This window comes from Erpetoichthys calabaricus, chromosome 2 (assembly GCF_900747795.2).
Source record: "Erpetoichthys calabaricus chromosome 2, fErpCal1.3, whole genome shotgun sequence".
Lineage (NCBI taxonomy): Eukaryota > Metazoa > Chordata > Cladistia > Polypteriformes > Polypteridae > Erpetoichthys > Erpetoichthys calabaricus.
Genome location: NC_041395.2, coordinates 234,446,576 through 234,468,904, shown reverse-complemented (window position 1 = coordinate 234,468,904; position 22,329 = coordinate 234,446,576). Strand labels below are relative to the sequence as shown.

The following is a 22,329-nucleotide window of genomic DNA, read 5'->3' as shown; positions in this document are numbered from 1 at the left end:
TAAAAATATGGAGTTCTTATACACTCTCAGGCATTCAAGTTCAAAGAAGAAATAAAATGACATGCATCATATTAAAAAAGGATTTAAGTCTCAAATAAAATTTAAATCACCTATTCGTCAAGTGGAACAGAAGCCTATCCCAGAAGCAATGACGACGAGGCATAAATAAATCCTGAACAGAGTACTGCTCTGACAGAAGGCAAAGTTTATATATACACTACCGGTCAAATGTTTTACAGCACCTAATTTTTTCCATGTCTTCTTCAACTTTAATCAGTTCAAATGCAATGAATGACCTAAAATTGTAAATAGGTTAGCAGTAAGCTGTCAAAGGTTTAAATTTAAAGTTAGGTTAGCAAAAAACGAAAAATGGAAATATGAGAATATTACAAACTAGCAAAATATCCGCGCTTCGCAGCGGAGAAGTAGTGTGTTAAAGAGGTTATGTCACCATATATATACATAAACATCCACATATACATATATATATATATATATATGTATATATGTATACACATACATATACATATAAATATAGACATACATATATACATACATTCACATATATATATATATATATATATATATATATATATATATATATATATATATATATATACTGTATATATACATATCTACTTATTGGCTCCTGTATTTAGGATATAGCGGGTTGGATAATGGATGGATGGACATTTGTATGCACAGCCCTATTTGCCCGTTTTCGTTTTTTTTTCTTTCTTCAGTAATATTTCAGCAAACCCGGAGCTTGTCAGTTCAAATTCTGGTACTGACACCACTGTGTGACCCTGAGGAAGTCACTTCACCTGCCTGTGCTGCAAAAAACAAAAGTAATGTAACAAATTGTACCTCAGATGTTGCAAGTTGCTGGAATAAAGGCATAAGTAAAATAGATAAATATGTATTATACACATAGGAACTATTAATTTATTTTCAGTTAAGTCATCTGCAGCAAACCTTTATAAATGAGGGTTTCTCGTTTTTAGATAGTGCAAACTGTTTCTTGTTCACTGACGTTTTCTCTTGGAGAGCTTTTTTCATTTCATTGAAAATTAAAGCAGCAGCTGCCAAAATATGTAGCTTTCTTATTAATTTTTCAACATTGTGTAAAATAAATTTATAAAGTAACATAAAAGGTTTAAATACTGGTTATCCTTTTACACTAAAATATTACTAAAGAGATACAAAAAAAGATAAAATGCATATGTTCTTTTTCTTTAAGGAGATTAAATATTACTGAAGAAAGAAAAAAAAAAACTAAAACAGCCAAATGGGGCTATGCATACAAACTTAAAAGTTTTAAATAAAACAGAAATATACACTTTTATTTTTACTTCCTTAACTTGTGGAGGGTGTATCTTGTAGCAAAGCCCTAACTTTTTTCGTGAAAGCCTGTTTCAGTCAGTAAGTCTTACAAACAGGTGTAAAGATACTGACAATAAGCTACGCAAACCCACCAAGACATGGAATCGTTTAAATCAAGTATCATTACATCTTCCTTTCTTAAAGAGAAGTAAGGCAGTACTTATAAGCTTACATATATATATATATATATATATATATATATAGACATACATACATATATATATATCTATATCTATATATATCTATATCTCTATATACATCTATATATATATTATATATATACATCTATATATATATATATATATATATATATATATATATATATATATATATATATATATATATATATATATATATATCTATATCCCCGCGAAGTACTGTTTTTAAATTTTTATTAAGAAGAAAAGCTTTTTAAATTGATGGAAAATATCCCAATAACAATTTGTTAAGGATCTGTTTTTTTGTGAAGCAGCCTTAACACAGCTTTTCCGCTGTTTTATAAACGAACGCCATATAAGGTCTTCCTTTTTCCTTGCTTCGCCAAGGAAGGAGCCTTTTTATTAAATGCAAGGGTTCTTCGCTTTTTTTTTTTTTGTTTGTTTATTATGATTGTTATAGTTCTGTTTGTATACGACGTTGTCAGTTCAGCACTCCGGTTGTAATATGACCAAGCCGTGCAAGCTTACTGTTAAGAATGCAACGTATAGTTGTACATGAGAAAAGCAATCTTGCCTCAAATCAATGGCAACCTTTTGTAGGTCTATGAACTTAATTTAAACTTTAGGTTTACACGGTGCTTTCTTTCCGAAGTACCTGCACTCATGAATATTTCTGTATGCGTCAGTCGCTCAAATCCCCGCGCTTCGCACCGGCGAAGTACTGCTTTTAAATTTTTATTAAGAAGAAAAGAAAACCTTTTAAAATTGAGGGAAAATATACCAATAACAGTTTCTTAAGGATCTGTTTTTTTGTGAAGCTGCCTTCACTCGAGTGATCAGTTCGAGCTGACTTGCTGGCTAACCATAAGCGTTACCTGGTAGGTAACCAGCCATACAATCAGATTGTGAATCAGACTACGAATGCCGTGAATGTAATTACCCCGATCTACATGCTGTCAAATAAACGAACCACACGCCGTGGCGCAATTTTAGGGGCTTCGCCTCTAGCGCTGACGTCCGAGGTTCGATTCCCGTAAGGGAGTGAAGTGAGTGGGTGGTTACCTACCAGGTAACGCTTATGGTTGGCCAGCAAGTCAGGTAACATCAGCCACGGTGCCTTCAGTTGTGAGAAGCAGATCATAGAATGGATGAAAATAGTTTACTGTCAAATAATGCAAAGAGTACGCGACACGTCTTTCCCCCTTATTCTTGGCTCATCAGGCGTACACACTCACTGCACTCGCTTACGGTAATCGAACGTCGGACGTCAGTGGGTGGTTACCTACCAGGTAACGCTTATGGTTGGCCAGCAAGTCAGGTAACATCAGCCACGGTGCCTTCAGTTGTGAGAAGCAGATCATAGAATGGATGAAAATAGTTTACTGTCAAATAATGCAAAGAGTACGCGACACGTCTTTCCCCCTTATTCTTGGCTCATCAGGCGTACACACTCACTGCACTCGCTTACGGTAATCGAACCTCGGACGTCAGCGCTAGAGGGGCTTCGCAGTGGTGAAGTATTGCTTTTAAATTTTAATTAAGAAGAAAAGAAAACCTTTTTAAATTAAGTCTTAAAAAGAGGTGTAAAGATATTGACAATAAGCTACGCAAACCCACCAAGATGTGCAATCGTTTAAATCAAGGCGCGAGTCGAAAAACACCATCCCATAATATTAGTTAACGATTAACACATTTCTATATGTATTGTAAGCATACAATACAACTGATAATATGTTGCGCTTATTTATCTGGTGTGCCGACATTTTTGCGCGTTTAACGGCTGAAATCTAACATGGTTTGTGCCCTTCAGAATGAAAAGGGTTTGCATTTACCTTTTTAATAAAAGGCGAGTTTTTAAGCCTGAGAAATCACCCCGTAAATGCACACGTTTAATTGCACATGTGTTAATATGTATGCTTACACAGTATTAAAAGACACTCAACAATTACACAGTATTAAAAGACACTCAACAATTAACGTCATTTACCTTCGTTCCCGCATTTGACTCGTGCTGTAAATCTCTTCCTCGTTTTCAGTTCACGTGATTACGTAGGAGGCGTAATACGTGATGACGCGATACGTGACTCCGCCTCCTCCATTAGAGTATATGGACAAAAAACAGGTTCCAGTTATGACCATTACACGTAGAATTTCGAAATGAAACCTGCCTAACTTTTGTAAGTAAGATGTAAGGAATGAGCCTGCCAAATTTCAGCCTTCTACCTACACGGGAAGTTGGAGAATTAGTGATGAGTGAGTCAGTCAGTGAGGGCTTTGCCTTTTATTAGTATAGATGGGTCTTCTTCAGAGAACAACTAATAGGTTACAACCTACAGAGAGTCTGCAGCAATTAAAGTAAATTAAGCTTTCCAAGTTGAAGCAAACAATTTACACAGGTATCCCAACTTCTGTTGATTACTTATAGAGTCTCTGTCTGTCCTAAAGCCGAGTTGGAAGACTGTGTTACTACACCCTCTGAGGTACTTGGACAATATTCCAGTGATAATGGCAAGAAAAATGCAATTAACAAATGAAATGAGAAAATGAGACAGAGCATTATTACCCTTAGAAATGTACGCCTTTCATTTCGAGAAATTGCAAAATAAGTCAAAATGTCAGTGAGTACAGTGTCCTACATAATCTTAAGACATTTGGAAACTGGTAGAAACTGTGATAGGAAGAGATTTGGCAGACCAAAAGTCACAACCCAATCAGAAGACAAGTTTCTAAGGGTCACCAGCTTGCATGATAGGTGCCTCATAGCACAACAGCTTCAAGCACAGCTTAACAGTGGTTGGAAAAAGCGAGTCTCAGTTTATACTGTGAAGAGGAGACTTTGTGGTTCAGGTTTGACAGGGCAAGTGGCGGTAAGAAAGACATTCCTTAAAGAACAAAATGGGGCCTTGAAATACTGGCTGTAGACTACTTCAGACTGTCCAGTAGTGTAATGTATATAAAGATAAGACAAATATACTGTACATATACAGTATGAGACCTACACTGCAGCATCAGGCACAAGGCAAGAACCAAACCTTGACAAGGCACCAGTCCAATTAGTCATACAGCATGTGTCCCCTTGTATTTATTTATATCATTTACAAACATCTGCATAATGCTCATATCTGGTCCACCCTGGATATTGCTCAAACTACTCAAACAGGGGGCTACCAATAGTGAGGCAGGACACATTCTGAAAAATCAGTACCCCATGCAGATGGGTAGGAAGTGAAACTGCAAAATGAGGACTCTATGAGGTTTGGCCATGTACCACAAGCCCACTAATGGCAGCAAAAGGTCTCAGAATGTTGCAGTCAATGTAGGATCCACTGTGGGCTATAGTGATTTACAGGGATGCACTAACCTCATATTCCCCTCCAGGGCTTAATGAACTTAAGTGCAGAAAGAAAATTTAGTATACTGTGTTCCTGGCAGAATAATGGCACTGAGAAAGAGGAAGAGTGAGGTGAGTAGGAGTTGTATATAAATTAAGCAGACAAGTTAGCTGCCCTCCATTATATTCAGCCTGGCATCTCTTGGGGCAGATAATTGTTTACTGATTTGTATAATGCTATTTATCAATCTTCTCTCTTTGCATACTAATTAAAGCCTTCATTTTCCTATATTTTGGAGGAACATTATTTTTATAGGTTAGCATTACACACTGAGACAACCCTAATGAAAATCTCTATACTGGTGGAAGACAATTTCTGTTTGTTTATTCTTTATGCACAGCTTTGCCACAGACTTTTTTTGTTTTTGTTTTTGATATACAGTCTTGACTCCAGAGTTATTTATTGCAGTTTGGGGAGGCAAGCATTATCACTCACCATTACATCACCATCAAAACCTACACAATACTGTTTCTATGCCATATTTGAAACTATACTCTACTAACCAGTATTTGTAACACCACAGCCAAGTCAAATCTCATAATAAACTGGAATCACCAAACGCATTCTGTCTAAATCGAAAATAATTTTTATGTTTGTTATGTCAAAATCTTCTTTAAAAAGTGATATTAGTATTTGTGTGTTTATGGGTTTTTTTTTGGTAGAAAGCATATCTACCTTTTAACTGTCACTGCTAATTTTTAACCTTTAAGCAGCAAATCATTAGAACTATGACAAGGAATCTAGAGGTTTTCTTTTCTCTGGGCAGAATACTGATTCTGTTATTAATAAATTCCCCCTAGTTCTTCTCAGTAACCTTTAATACTGTTGTTCTTCCCAGCCCATAAGTTCAGTTTCCATTCTTGGGTGTTATGATTAGACCTGCAGCTTGGAAAAGTGAAGCACAGTTAATCAGCATTCTATTACAACACTTTGCCAAGCCCCACACCTACTTGAGGTCTTAATTTTAACTGAATAGATTCTCTGATCCATTTTCCTTGTCTTCGGTAGTCTCACAGCATTATCTTTTCCCACACTGAAAGATGGTGCTTTCACATTTTTCTTTAACACTTCCATTTGTCTGTAAGTACCCTAAAGTCTAAATGTGTACAAAGAATGTGAACAAAAATCATCAGGAAAAATGTCTTTCATTGGTATTCCTGTGTGTGGTGTGTTCCTGTAGGTCATTAAGCTTTGTATGGGATTTGTTAGTAGTGCTGCTCAATTACACTTTACGCTGCTCTTGTCTCTAAGTATGAACAAAATACTCAATGGGATCATTACTAGATTGATAGCTAGGTGCAATGCTTGTGAGTTCAATGCATTTCATTTATATGTCTTAAATGTACATGCTGCATTCAAACATGTAAACAGTGGATTCAGATGAATAAGCTTCCAGCTCTATGTTTAGGTAAATGTCTAAGATTAGCCGTATAATATGTGCATGTCATGAAGTCATTACATAGAGACCCCAGTGAACTTTTGTAGGTTATTAATTTGCTTAATCTATTAGTTTATTTATTCTGTGTTCTCTTCTGAATTCATGTTATATATTTAATTGGCATGTACAATGTTTGATCTTAAGCAAAATGTTTTTTTTGTAAGAAGCCAAATTCTATATTCACTATTTTTTAAAAAGAAATAATTAATCTAATATTTTTTAAATATATTCTTGAAGAACTTTACAATGAAATGAATATTGAAGGATTTTTTTTGTAAAGTATTATTACTATTCATATTATTTTTAATGGCAAAATTTAATTAAATGTTCCACTTTTTGATGCTATACAAGTAAAATAATGGTTTATGACCAACATTTTTTTAAAGCAAATAAAAGGTTTATTCCTTCTAACTTTATAAAGCTCTGAAACATTTAAAAAGTAGTGAAAAACAAATACTTAGCAAGTTATACCACAATGTGTTAATTCAAGTTAATTTAAGATCCTCCTAAAGTATTCTTCATTGTAAAAAATAATAATAGAAACTTTGCTTATGACAGAGTATTTTGTAGGTACCATATTCAGGTATAATTAAATGAATGATGTGATGCATTAAAAGTAAATATCCATATATATTCAGGGGTGGGCAAAGTAGGTTTGCAGTTGTCCATATGGAAAAAGTCATGCAAGTTATGATTATTACAATAGTTTTATTAACTCAAAAGAATGTCACAATGGCACAGTGCACTTAAGATACAGGTCATGTGTAACAAAAATTAACACAAAAATAATAATACAAGAATATACTCTTTGTGTACTCACAACTGTAAACTTACGTTTGCCCACCCCATGTATGTTTATATATATATATGTACATACACAGACACACACACACACACACACGCATATATATGTATACTATATATATCTACAGTATGTTTGTACATATAAATAATATATAGTGTGTTTTATACAGTATGTAGTAACACTCAAACATCACAACAAAAAAAATTCTTTTCAGATAGTTTATTGAATATTTCATAAAAACTTATAATTCCTGATTCACCTGCCGAAGCCAAGAAAAGATGTCTATATGCCCCAGTGCTTCTGAATTACACAGGTATTTACTAGATAAATGGTTAATTGAGTAGGGCAATTGTGTTGATAACACAGTGAGAAAATTGAGCTGTAAATAACTGACCTGTACTTCCCTGTCCTGACTTGCAAAGCCTTCATCCCACATTGCTGGGCACCACCAACATCATTTACAAGATCATCCCCAATCATGATAGCCTGTCAAGGAGAATAAAAACATATCACCTGGCTGTCAAACATTTTTTATTCCTGTAATAATTTATACTCTTGAGATTACTGAATGCTTTACTTTGATGTTTACACATCCTTGATGTTAAACACAGTCATGTTAAAGATGAAATAACGTTGTATTGCCACAACTAAATACAAATATCCATTAAAAGCATTTATTCCATCATTAAATTTATGGTTGCTAAAAAGGAAAGCCAAGAGATACTAGGTGTCTCCCAAAAACACATTGACAAGAACAGATTCCAAACTCCAATTAATCTATGAAGTTTAGTGGATAATGTAATCCTGAGTTTAGCTGCAAAGGAGTTTGCCTATAACCTGTTCTTAATGATGTATTTTATACTGCTGTCACAGTGTATGCAGAAATTTCACTGTAGTTATAATGTATTTATTTTTTCCCCCAACAAATTTGTACTTCTACTTTTTGTCTTTTAAAGAAAATATTAAAGCCTTTAAAACAACTGTGTTTGAATCCTGGCCTGACCATAGTCTATGAGATGTTTCCTGACTCTCCTTGTATCTGTGTGGGTTTTCTCCAGGTTCTCTGGCATTCTCCCACATTACAACTCTAAACTGGACTTGGATGACAGAATAAGATTTAGAGTGTGCATGAATAGTCTTTTGTGTCTATTGTCTTATGCTGGGTTTGTTCCTGTCTGGTAGGCAGAGATGGCAGAATAAGTTCCAGATCGCAATAGCTGAATAAGTAGAATCATACAGTGGCTAGATCCAAAATTTTCAGTTTAAAACTTAGAAATAATAGAACCATAGATACCTGAAGGTAACCAAAATGAAATGAAAAGGAAAGAAATAAAACATTAAAAGACAACAAGCACTTCAAATTAAACATACAGAGAAAGGAGGTAACATGCTTGAATTGAAGCATTAATTAACTAATTTATTAAACAGAATGTCAGTTTTGTTTCCATAGAAAGACAAGACCATCAGTAAATATTGCTAACAAGTTTCCACTTTAAGAAAACATTTAGTAAAATAATTCACCTGATGACATCTAAGAGCCAACACAATGTTTACAACTTATATTGCACACCTGTGATAAGCCATTTGTGGACCCTGGATGATTAATCTCTATTTATTCTCTCAGCCTTTCTTTATAATTATCAGTTGCAGTACAGTATAATAACAAGATTAAAACTTTAAGTATGATAGTTTCATTTTAAGTGCTACAGAATTTGTGGCTTTATTCACCAATATCGTCTCATGACTATTATGTCAGTTGGCTTGTCAGGTTCTTAAATTAAAAAAAAACAAAAAAAAACTATTCAATTTGTCCAAGACCCTACATACAATGTTGTGTAAAAGTGCTTGCCCCCTGCCTGTTACTCTATTTTTGTAAACTTGTCAAAATGAATAGCTTTAGATATTTAAACAAAATGTAATATTAGATAAAGAGAACCAGAGTAAACATACACCTTTTCTAAACTGCTACTTAATATATAGCGGACCACCAGTGGCCGTACCAGCCACCCCACCTGACACAGACAGACTTGAGACAGAAGTTCTGTCCTACAGCACACAATTTATTTACTTATGGGAGCGCTTCCTTCACTCCCCACAGCATAGCACAGCACCAAATGGCACACAATGCTCAGTCCCTTCTCTCTTCTCTATTCTTCCTGTTTGCCTCTACTCCTTCTGGCAAGCTTTGCCCTCCACCTCCTGACTCTGGCTTCTCAAATGGAGCGAGGCAGCTCCTTTTATTCAGCTCCTGGGAGTGCTCCAGGTGGCTCATCAGTATTACTTGGAATCACTCCCAGGTATGGTGGAAGTCCACTATAGGGCTCTGCAGCTTCCCCTGCAAGCACCCAAGGAACCAAATAGGGCTGTACAAAAACAAAACTTCCATCTAGCTGGTGTCCCAGCCAGGTAATGGCTGGCATGCCAGTCATACTTATAAAATATAAAAAAATAAAGATTCAGATTTAATATTGTGTGACTGTATTCAGCAACAGTATCAAGAACCTGGGAAAGAGGACACTCTCAGATGGGCTGGAACCATCTGGAGAAGCCAACCATAAAAAGAGCCTGTGCATAGCACAAAAAAGATCATTGTTGCCCCATAGAATGAGTCGATTAAGACTGGAGCAGTGGTAGTGATTTTGGAGGGTGACTGAGGAAGAAGACAGCTTCCTGTAAACCTCTTATGACTAAGTAAGGTAGGACGACTCCATTATCAATGTATGAGCCTATCAGTACCAGTGGTGATAAAATGTCAAGCAAATAATGCCATAAAAAAAGAAAAACACACAAACAAAAGTAAGATCAATAGGATATTACTATTCTGTCATACACAACATTACCAAAGGACAGTATTAAAAAACATGTTAACACCAACATCACATAAACCACACTGAGAGCAAAAATAAAAAAAAAATATATATATATGTCCATAGATTTCCATTTTTTGATCAATGGGCAACGTGGTAAATTGTACTGTGCAAACAATTGCCACGGTTCATGATAATGATGACAACTACTACAAAATAGTAACATATGCTAATTCACACACCTTTTAAACTGAGCCACAAAAATAAATAAACAAACAAACAATCACTCACTTAAAAGGATTATAGCCTTCCAGTCTCAAGAACTGAAAGGATACAGTTCAAAAATTGCTTTGACCATATCATGGAACAATTTGATTATGATAACTAAGTTGACTTTGCTGTAAACTTGTTAAATTACTGAGGTGTGTTTAATTAATTTTTGCACAACAGTGCAATCTGGTGGGGAATAGTGGGCAATGCTGTATCTAGTCTTAATGTAGAAATAGTACAGTTCAGGAATATTGTACACAGTGTACTCAGTGCAAAAGTTTTGGGAGACTGTTGGTTGTGTAGTGCAAAGTTTGATCAAAAAGAGAATATCCAAACACAGTCACTTGCTGCAGGTGAATTGGTAAAGCATTACAGTATGTTGCGGAATGGTCAGGCTTCCATTGTTTCAGCTGTTGTTTACCTTCTGATTCATAGTCTCATATGAAAGTACAATACCAACTTATTGAAAACACCTTTTTTTCTGAATTCATTAGCTCAAATTTCTCCTTGGAACACTGGATGTGATGATACTTCATTTTAGAAATCAATATTCTGAGAACCCAAAATTGCTCATGTTTAATTGTTCATTGAAGAATGGATTCAACTGACCCATAACAATTCCCAGTTCTATCTTCTGTCAGCATTGTCACTCTTTGAATTCCCATTAAAATTTGTTCCACATTTTCGTCTGTTGTTAATATTGAAGAGAAGCAAGATCCTAGGTTTTTGAGATGGGGAGACTCGCTACAGCAGAATTCTTTAGCTAAGTTTCTGACTGTGGCATAAAAATCGGGGTGGGGCTGGAGGGGCCAAAGGTACACTTTTCTCTGTTATTATAAATTTAATGATGCCAAAATACATGATTTTGTAGTTTATGGCATCCCTATTGGCTTAATTCTGAACAAAGAAATGTATATTAATTACAAATACCAGAAACGATTTTTTCAGTAAGCAGGAATTCATCTTTGGACACTTACAAAATATGGACTAATGAATACCCGATTCAGATTTAGGAACACAACTTTGTGATCATGCCTCTTACAGAAACTTGTCAGAGTCAGAAGAATCTGGATAAAATTTGGTTTAGAAATCTCACCTAAACATCCACGTAATTTCAGTGCAGAGAGGTGCTAAAATTTATTTTCAGTTTCAAGATGAAGGTAAGACTTTGTTATTTATTGTTACTGAGAAGATGGTTCCTCCCCCAAACTATGCGACTCTTCAATTCCACCCTGAGTTAAACATTAACATTATACAAAGTTATTGTCTGTTTTTACCTGCATTGTTATTAATCTTTAATTTAATATTGTTTTTTGTATCAGTATGCTGCTATTGGATTATTTGAATTTCCCCTTGGGATTAATAAAGTATCTATCTATCTATTTATTTTTTTAAACAATTTCTAGAGATATATAAAAAACACAGTAAAAGTGAGAGCATGGCAATGTTCCAGTGATGCATTACGATAAATGCATTTGATTATTATTAATTAAAAACAACTTTCCTTTTTACTAGTTATATTGATTAGCCAGCACAGCTTTATCGCATTGTTGTCTGTAATTTAGACATGCATATCCTTAATTATTTTATTTTTATATGCTCATTTTAAAACATACTGGCAATGTTGAGATTTAAGCCTTATGTTCATTTCTTTCATCTTTTAATACAGTATATTTTAATTTATGCTTCTCATCTGAAGAAAAAAAAAACCCAGCAAATTGACATTTGTTAATAACACACATTCAATTTTATTATCCCACTAGCAAAATACCCGCGCTTCGCAGCGGAGAAGTAGTGTGTTAAAGAGGTTATGTAAACATATATATACATATACATATATATATATACATATACACATCCACATATATATATACATATACACATCCACATATATATACATATATATATATATATACACATATCAACATATATATACACATACATATACACACATACATAAACACACACATATACATATATACATACATACATAGTGCGTTGTAACACGGGCTGTGATTGTTACATGGGAGGGAGACGACAAATCACAGCTTCCCGCTTTCTAATCGGGCCTGTGATTTGTGCTTTGACGGATGCCCAGATCCCACAGTATGTCCCCTTAGGAGAGGCGTTAGGCAAGTGTAATTGATTAGCGGTGCTGCAAGTTTAGCTTTACACCTGTTTTTAAGGCTTATTGACTGAAAGGTGCTTTCATGAAAAAACTTACGGCTTTGCTACAGGATACACCCTCCACAAGTTAAGGAAGTAAAAATAAAGGTATATATTTCTGTTTTATTTAAAGCTTTTAAGTTTGTATGCTGGCAGTATGGTGGTGCAGTGAAAGGTGCCAATTAGGAGACCCGGGTTCGCTTCCCTGCGTGGAGTTTGAATGTTCTCCCCGTGTCTGTCTGGGTTTCCTCCCACAGTCCAAAGACATGCAGGTTAGGTGCATTGGTGATTCTAAATTGTCCCTGGTGTGTGGGTGTGTGTGCGCCCTGCGGTGGGCTGGCACCTTGCCCGGGGTTTGTTTCCTGCCTTTTGCCCTGTGTTGGCAGGGATTGGCTCATGTATTTAGGATATAGCGGGTTGGATAATGGATGGATGGACATTTGTATACATAGCCCTATTTGCCCGTTTTCGTTTTTTTTCTTTCTTCAGTAATATTTCAGTAAACCTGGAGCTTGTCAGTTCAAATCCTGGTACTGACACCACTGTGTGACGCTGAGGAAGTCACTTCACCTGCCTGTGCTGCAAAAAAGAAAAGTAATGTAAGAAATTGTACCTCAGATGTTGCAAGTTGCTGGAATAAAGGCATAAGTCAAATAGATAAATATGTATTATACACATAGGAACTATTCATTTATTTTCAGTTAAGTCATCTGCAGCAAACTTTTATAAATGAGGGTTTCTCCTTTTTAGATAGTGCAAACTGTTTCTTCTTCATTGACATTTTCTCTTGGAGAGGTTTTTTCATTTCATTGAAAATTAAAGCAGCAGCTGCCAAAATATGTAGCTTTCTTATTAATTTTTCAACATTGTGTAAAATAAATTTATAAAGTAACATAAAAGGTTTAAATACCGGTTATCCTTTTACACTAAAATATTACTAAAGAGAAACAAAAAAAGTAAAATGGATATGTTCTTTTTCTTTAAGGAGATTAAATATTACTGAAGAAAGAAAAAAAAAAATAAAACAGCCAAATGGGGCTATGCATACGAACTTAAAAGGTTTAAATAAAACAGAAATATATATATTTTATTTTTACTTGCTTAACTTGTGGAGGGTGTATCCTGTAGCAAAGCCCTAACTTTTTTCGTGAAAGCCCGTTTCAGTCAATAAGTGTTAAAAAAAGGTGTAAAGATATTGACAATAAGCTAAGCAAACCCAGGAAGACATGGAATCGTTTAAATCAAGTATCAGTACATCTTCGTTTCTTAAAGAGAAGTAAGGCAGTACTTATAAGCTTACATATTTATATATAGACATACATACATATATATATATATATATATATCTATATCTGAAGCCGTGCAAGCACACTCTTGAGAATGCAACGTATAGTTGTACAGAAGAAAAGCAATCTTGCCTCAAATGAATGGCAACCTTTTGTAGGTCTATGAACTTAATTTAAACTTTAGGTTTACACGGTGCTTTCTTTCCGAAGTACCTGCACTCATGAATATGTCTGTATGTGTCAGTCGGTCAAATCCACGCGCTTCGCACCGGCGAAGTACCGCTTTTAAATTTTTATTAAGAAGAAAAGAAAACCTTTTTAAATTAAGTCTTAAAAAGAGGTGTAAAGATATTGACAATAAGCTACGCAAACCCACCAAGAAATGCAAACGTTTAAATCAAGGCGCGAGTCGAAAAACACCATCCCATAATATTAGTTAACGATTAACACATTTCTATATGTATTGTAAGCATACAATACAACTGATAATATGTTGCGCTTATTTATCTGGTGTACCGACATTTTTGCGCGTTTAACGTCTGAAATCTAACGTGGTTTGTGCCCTTCAGAATGAAAACAGTTTGCATTTACCTTTTTAATAAAAGGCGAGCTTTTAAGCCTGAGAAATCACCCCGTAAATGCACACGTTTAATTGCACATGTGTTAATATGTATGCTTACACAGTATTAAAAGACACTCAAAAATTAACGTCATTTACCTTCGTTCCCGCGTTTGACTCGTGCTGTAAATCTCTTCCTTGTTTTTAGTTCACGTGATTACGTAGAATTTCGAAATGAAACCTGCCTAACTTTTGTAAGTAAGCTGTAAGGAATGAGCCTGCCAAATTTCAGCCTTCCACCTACACGGGAAGTTCGAGAATTAGTGATGAGTCAGTCAGTCAGTCAGTCAGTGAGGGCTTTGCCTTTTATTAATATGTATAGATACATACAGTATATATATACAATTAGGTCCATAAATATTTGGACAGAGCCAACTTTTTCCTAATTTTGGTTCTGTACATTACCACAATGAATTTTAAATGAAACAACTCAGATGCCTGTAGACCATTCACGGGAGATCCCACCTGGCTCTACTGACGTCACTTCTGGGTCCGAGCCTATGGAAGACGACCTTGCCGACTCCGGCCCCTATGATGTCATGTCTGGGCACGAGCCTATGGTTGAAGACCCTTATGAGCCGGACCCCTTTGACCTCACTTCCTGTCTTCCTCTTTAAAAGCCTCCACCTTTTCCCTATTCCCTCAGGTCTGTTTGGACTCGGTTTTGTGCACATCAGTGCTGTTGATACTTTTGCAACTTTCGCAGCCAGGATACCAAATATACGGGTGGCTGCCCCAAAACTTGTTATGACTCAGAGTGGAGTTTGTGACACTGGTGTAGTCGGCAGGATGGTTGGATCCCAGAAGAGAAAGGGACAGGATCTGCAATAAACCCAGGTGGGAGCGTACCGGGGCCGAGTTTTCAGGCGGGGAGAGTGCCCTGCGATTTGGGAGGACCCGGTGCGGGCTCCGCTCCCGACACACTTGACTAGACAACTCTGGCAGGCCAGGGGGTGTGCAGGAGGGGCTCACAGACTTGGGCTGCCCCGGAGGGGGGAGGCAAAGGGGGCTTATTATGCTGTCCCGGGGGAGAGGGCCCATCTCCCTGTGAAGACAGAATCCCGAGTCCCACCTAGGGATGCCCCAGACTGGCAGGTGAGGAATATAAGACAGTGGAGACTCGACCCAGAGCGGCCGACCCACTAGCAGACCTGGTCTTTATGGGCTGCAGTAGGGCGCTGGCTACGGCCAGGGGAAAACATCCCCTACCAATTAGTGGAGCAGGTGGCTTGTTATCTGCTCCTAGAGGCACTACCCCGCGGCTTCGCCCAGCCGGTCTGGGGTAAAGACTTTATCAATTTGAAAAGTCTAATGAATCTCATTGAGGCACAGAGGGGGAGCAGAACGGTTCCTTAGTCGAGCTCAGCTGGGATATGTTCTGAAACCTAGCCCAACCCCCCACCTACAAGCCGGAGCTTGCGCCGGCGTCCACGGAGATGTGGGCGCGCAAGCCACTTGGAAGCGAGGAGGAATTCAGGTGGAGGGGGGGAGGGGTTGGTGCACTCTGATGAACCCCTTGGCCATCCCACACACAGGCCTGGCGGTCTTAAACGGGTTTAAAATCAGGGCCTTATTCGATTCCGGCAACAACATTACCATTGTTGCCTGCCAATTTGTGCTACCACGACAGTGGTTAAAATTTAAGACCAGTATAATCTGTGTCCATGGAGACATCTGCTGGTACAGGTCCACCGTCTGTATCATCAGTTGCGGGGGATCGGTACGGAAATTAACCGTGGCGGTCCACCCAAATCCACCACATCCAGTGATACTGGAGTGGGACTGGTCTAAAACTAAAAGCGGTGATACACATACCACTCCCGGGTTGAACTTAGGCCTAATTATAGACGGAGATGAGCCATCTCAAGCTGCCTCTACACCGTGTAACCAGCCGGCGGAGAGAGACGAAGCGGCCTCCCTGAATGACGTGGCAACTCCCGGACCGTCGCGAGCCAATACTTCATCCGCCAGCGCCGAGACAGAATGGGAGGAAACAACGCCCCTTGAGGTCGGCCCGGACCCTCTCTCCCTGTTGCAGTTTCAATTTAGAGAAACGCCTGCTTCTTTTAAAAGGGAGCAATGGAATGATGATTCCCTAAAATTTGCCAAAAATGCAGTAGTCCTGGTCAATGGCCAGCGCACTAACCAGTCGATGCCACAGGGTCCTCACTTTGTGTTAGAAAATTACCTTCTATATCGCGTAGCAGAGCATGATGGGCAGGAAAGATGGCTACTGCTAATCTCGCGGACCTTTCGGCGGCAGGTCTGTGAGTTAGCACACGCCCATCTCCTAGGTGGCCATTTGGGCACCAAGAAAACCCTGGAGTGGATTAAGCTCTACTTCTACTGGCCGGGAATCAATGAGGAGGTTCGTCGCTTTTGCACTTCCTGTCCGGAGTGTCAATTGCGACAAATTCCTAGGAGGGACCGTGCTCCTCTCGTTCCTATTCCCCTGATTGATGTTCCCTTCCACAGAATTGGGGTCGATTTAGTCAGACCTCTAGAGCCCTCAGCCCAAGGACACAAGTACATTTTAGTCCTCATGGATTATGCTACCAAATACCCCGAAGCTGTTCCATTGCGCTCAGCTACTGCTAAAGCCATCGTATGGGAATTGGTAGGAGTCTTTGCGCATGTTGGCATCCCTAAGGAAATCCTGACGGACCAAGGGACGCCCTTTACCTCGGAGACGTTCAAGGACACTGCCAAGTTTCTTAAAATAAAGCATCTAAAGACCGCAGTATACCATCCTCAAACTGACGGTTTGGTAGAGAGGTTCAATCAGACTCTCAAACAAATGCTTCGTAAAGTGGTCAATGAGGATGGAAGGAATTGGGATCAGCTCCTCCCCCTCGTCATTTTTGCCAACCAGGAAGTTCCAGAAGCCTCCACGGGGTTCTCCCCTTTTGAATTATTGTATGGGTGACAACCCCGGGGCATATTAGATATCCTAAAAGAAGGATGGGAAGAACAGGCTCTTCCCTCTACAAACATATTGGAGTATATCGCGCAATTACGCGATAGATTTGGTAAGATTCGGCCCCTCCTTAAAAGTCACATGGAAGAGGCACAAGCAGCACAGGTCCGATATTATGACTGTGGCACGTCTCTCCAGGAGTTCCGCCCAGGAGATCGAGTCATGGTCAAAGTACCTACCTCCCACTCTAAGTTACTTGCCCATTGGCAAGGCCCCTACGAAGTTAAGGAGAGGAAAGGACTCATCGACAATTTGGTGAGTCAACCCAATCGTTGGCCGAGGGAGCAGGTTTATCATGTAAATCTGCTGAAACCATGGAAGGACAGGTATCCTGATCCCTCCTCCAGTCAGCCCCGCTCATTCTTTGCTCACACGGCTGGCCTTAACTTCGGTGCGGATTTAAGTCCCAGACAACGACGGGAGCTGGAAAAAGTTATCCTGTCTGTCCTAGAGGTAGTGAGTGAAAGCCCCGGAAGGAACTCTCTGATTGAGCATGACATTGTGACAGAGCCCGGGGTTATTGTCCGAGAACGTCCATATCGTCTTCCCAAGTCAAAAAGAGCTGAAGTGGAGCTTGAGATCAAGCACATGCTGGAACTAGGTGTAATCAAGGAAAGTCATAGTCCCTGGTCCAGTCCCATTGTATTGGTCGCTAAGCCTGACGGGAGTTGGAGGTTTTGCAATGACTTCCGTTGACTTAATCAAGTCTCCCAATTCGATGCTTATCCAATGGACGACCTCCTCGAGAGGCTTGGACAGGCTCAATATTTGACCACACTGGACATGACAAAGGGGTATTGGCAGGTTCCTTTAACGGACTCCGCGAAGGTTAAGACCGTGTTTAGCACTCCTAGAGGACACTGGCAGTATCGTGTCCTTCCATTTGGGTTACACGTGGCTCCAGCAACCTTTCAGCGTCTGGTGGACAAAGTGCTCAGGCCTTATAACTCATACAGTGCTGCCTACCTGGATGATGTAGTCATCTATTCCAGTCCATGGATGGAACATCTACAGTAGGTAAAAGCGGTATTGCAGACACTTGGTGAGGCTGGGCTTCAGATTAATCCCAAGAAATGTTTCTTTGAATTAAGCGAAGCCAAGTATTTAGGCTACCTGGTGGGTCGTGGTACCATGAAGCCACAGTGTTCCAAAGTAGATGCCAAGCGGCAGGCCCATGCCTTTCTCGTGTTAGCGGGGTACTACCGCCAGTTTGTGCCCCGGTTCTCAGAGAGAGCGGTGCCCTTGACTGATTTGACAAAGAAGAGGGCCCCAAACATTGTGGTATGGACTGGCACTGCATTTAGTGACTTGAAGCAGACCCTTACGTCCACACCTGTTTTGAAAGCACCTAACTTTTCTTTACCTTTCATCCTCCAGATGGATGCTTCAGACACAGGCCTGGGGGGCCGTGCTGAGCCACCCCATCATGTTCCTGAGCCAGAAACTGTTGGACCGGGAGACCAGGTATGCGGCAGTGGAGAGGGAGGCTTTGGCGATTAAATGGGCGATTACTCAGCTGAGGTACTATTTGTTGGGCCGGGAATTCACCCTTGTCATGGACCATGCGCCTTAACAGTGGATGGCCCTGCACAAGAAGTTGAATCCGCGGGTCACCAGGTGGTTTCTTGACCTCCAGCCATACAAGTTTTCGCTCGTTCATCATCGGGGCTCTCTTCACGGCAACGCCGATGCTCTCCTCTCGGTTGGGATCGCCCGACCTGATGGGTCTGGGCTGAGCGGGGGCCTTGTCACACATGTGCGCATGAGAGGCAGCTAAAGGGCTTGAATAAAGGCAATTCCGAATCAGACCGAGATGTGGCAGAGTGCACTGACTCTTTTTCTCCCTTGCCTGTAGACCATTCACAGGAGATCCCACCTGGCTCTATTGACGTCACTTCCGGGTATGACCCTATGGAAGAAGACCTCCGGCCTCTATGATGTCATGTCCGGGCACGAGCCTATGGTTGAAGACCCTTATGAGCCGGAACCCTTTGACCTCACTTCCTGTTTTCCCCTTTAAAAGCCTCCACCTTTTCTCTATTTCCTCAGTTCTGTTTGGACTCGGTTTTGTGCACATCAGTGCTGTTGATATTTTTGCAACTTTGAAGCCAGGATACGAAATATACGGGAGGCTGCCCCAAACCTTGTTATGACTCAGAGTGGAGTTTGTGACAATATATATATATATATATATATATATATATATATATATATATATATATATTCATATATACATATACCCACAAAAAATGCAAGGTAGTGGAAACATTGGCAATACTGTTTAACGACATAGCGAAAAGATAAAGAACCGCAAACAACATCAGCACATAGCAAAATTCAGGAGGCAATTAAGTGACTAAGATCAAGAAAGAATAAGTAGACAAGGTAAAGGTACTGAGACACCAAGACGTAATTCTGAATATAACCGGATACATTTAGGATATTCAAAAAAATACTCCGTGGCAACCTGGGGAGCACAAAAGTTTATTCTAATAAAAGAACAGTCCCCGCAAGCTCATCTATTGATAATCCCCTAAGGCATGAAACTTACGTATTCAGAATTCATAATCAAGTGTAAGTAGTGTTTTTATTGATCACATGAATGTGATGAAAAACTCCATAATAAAAAGAAGGAAAAAGAAAAGAAGAGATGCAACATCTGCTGAGCATCCAGCATATCACAGAAGACATTTAAGATAGAGAAATTGAGCAGCAGGCAGACACGAAGGCTCATATGTATGCAGGACAAAATCCAGGGTAAAAAATGCAAAAAACTATTTAGATGCTGGAAATTACATACAGTATACAGAATGTAACTTTTTTTTGTGGACCAGAACAGCGGTACACAATTAGGGGGAAACAAAGGCCACTGTGGATGCAATATTGATCCACTAAGTACTCACTCATGTACTCATGCTTGCACAAGATCCATTTGGCAACTGGCAACTAACCAAACAAGCATGTCTCTGGGGATGTGGGAAAAAGACAAAAGTGTCCAGAATTAAATCCATGCAGACACAGGGCTAATATACAGACACAATAACACAATGACTGGGCATAGGATTTGAGTTTAGGTCACTGTATCCATGAAGCAGCAGTACTAATCATTACACTTATCATAAGTAGGCAATCTATCAGTCCATACGTTTTCTAAACCCACTTATATAGAGCAGGGTTATGGTTATCCCAGCAAGCCTGGATTGTGGAAGAAAACTGGAGAAGTTGGAGGAAACTCATGCGAACATAGGAAGAACATGCAAACTCCAAACAGGGAGCACCTGGAACTTAAACCCCGGTCTTCTTGTTGTGAGGCAGCAGTACTACAACTGTGCCGTGTTGTTATTATAATATGCTCTATGAAAATGAACACCTACTATTAATGAGAAGTAAAAGGGTAGGAGAAATCAAGAAAATCTTTAACACTTAAGACAATGCCAGATGAACTGGGCTTGTTGCCATAAAATACCATGTGATGTTTTTATTAGGAAACTAGTCATTTAGCCCGTTACAATAACGGGCGCTAGAGCAGTAGTGCATAAACATTAGTAGGAACAGTCTATATTAAATGGCAAGGGACTTTGACCTCATTCTTTTTGTTGGTCGTATTTTTCTTTCTTTCAGCCTTTCTTTTGTTGATGTTTACTTGCTGAGCTGACCGTTCTTCGTGGGCTGCCGCCGTGTATTGTGTGTCTCTATTCAATAAGGGCGCGTAGATAATTTAGTTCAAATGGCTCTGGAATATGTGAAGAGCAACAGGTGCAGATCTTTATTTACGTGCGCCTTTATTCGCTGTGCCCAATTGAGGTCGTCCTTTTGAGGCTCGCCTTTTTGTGCGCGCCCTTATTGAAGGATACCGTCTTGTATGTCCGCTGGCTTGTACGTCCGTAATATACCTTTAATTTTCTCTAGTGGTAATACAGGCGTGCGCGTCGGTAATATGCCTTTAATCTCCTCTGACAGTAATACTGGCTTGTATGTGGCTGTAATATGCGTCACTGTATTGTGTACCTTTAATTTCCTCTCGCAGTAATACTGGTTTGTATTTCCGTAAAACGCCTCTAACTTTCTCTGACAGTAATATCGCGCATAGCACCGTGCCCCGCGCATGCGCACTTCACCAGAAGACACCCACACACGGACACCTGGACGCACACAGGGATTTTATATATATAGATGGTTCAAAACAGGACTTGAAAGGCTTCATAATATCAGATAAAAAAATAAGCAAGTGATCTATACATTAAAGATAAAAATATATACTGTATATTTAAAGGCATTATAATCTGGTTGAAATACAAATAAGCATACTGTTAGAAGTCTTATACAGGAAAGATAGGGAATAGGGGGATAGAAGCAGGAATTAAAAAAACATTCTGTTAAAAGGGAAAAACAGAATAGAAATAAATAACAGCTAATTTCATTACATTAAATTTTGTAGATAATCTGAATAACAATTAAAATTCAAAGGTTAAACTATGCATTTAATGTTTTACTTAAATTGTTAATCCTTTTACTAAATGTTCCGTAAGAAATGTGTTTATATCTAAAATATCAAATTATTATGATATGATATTCTGTATTATAGGAACGAACAGTAGTTCATCCATGACTACAGGGTGATGCCAAATTTATGACATGTGGTACAACAATAATCCATGGAGTGCAATACAATAAAGAGTGATGCCCAATCTGTTATGTGTGGTGAAATGAAAAGTGATGCCTGATCAAGAACAATGGAAACAAAATGTTTCAGTTATAACAAGGTTTCATGCTAAAAGCCACACTTGCTTTTTCTAGACAGTTCTTAAATAATACATATTTTGATTCAAAATATTAAGGTATGCATCAGACTACTCTAAGCATTAACCTTAGGGGAAAGTCTTCTTTTTTATGATTTATATATTACTTCTGTCAACCAAAGTGATGAAGTCATCAGTGAAGGTCTGTGAAGATAAAAAAATAGCACTATGTCAAACTGCCAATAGTCACTGTTTATTTCTTGAAGACTGTAATTTATCAATATAAACC

General features: G+C 38.7%; 1 protein-coding gene across 1 annotated transcript in view; it reads right to left on the bottom strand.

The window, feature by feature from the left end:
* lhpp (phospholysine phosphohistidine inorganic pyrophosphate phosphatase) overlaps positions 1-22,329 on the bottom strand; it is a 290,090-nt gene that overhangs the window by 119,802 nt on the left and 147,959 nt on the right. Inside the window, exon 6 of the mRNA XM_028795255.2 lies at positions 7,571-7,662. Within this exon, the coding sequence (XP_028651088.1) occupies positions 7,571-7,662 (92 nt within the window). The remainder of the gene's footprint in view (positions 1-7,570; positions 7,663-22,329) is intronic.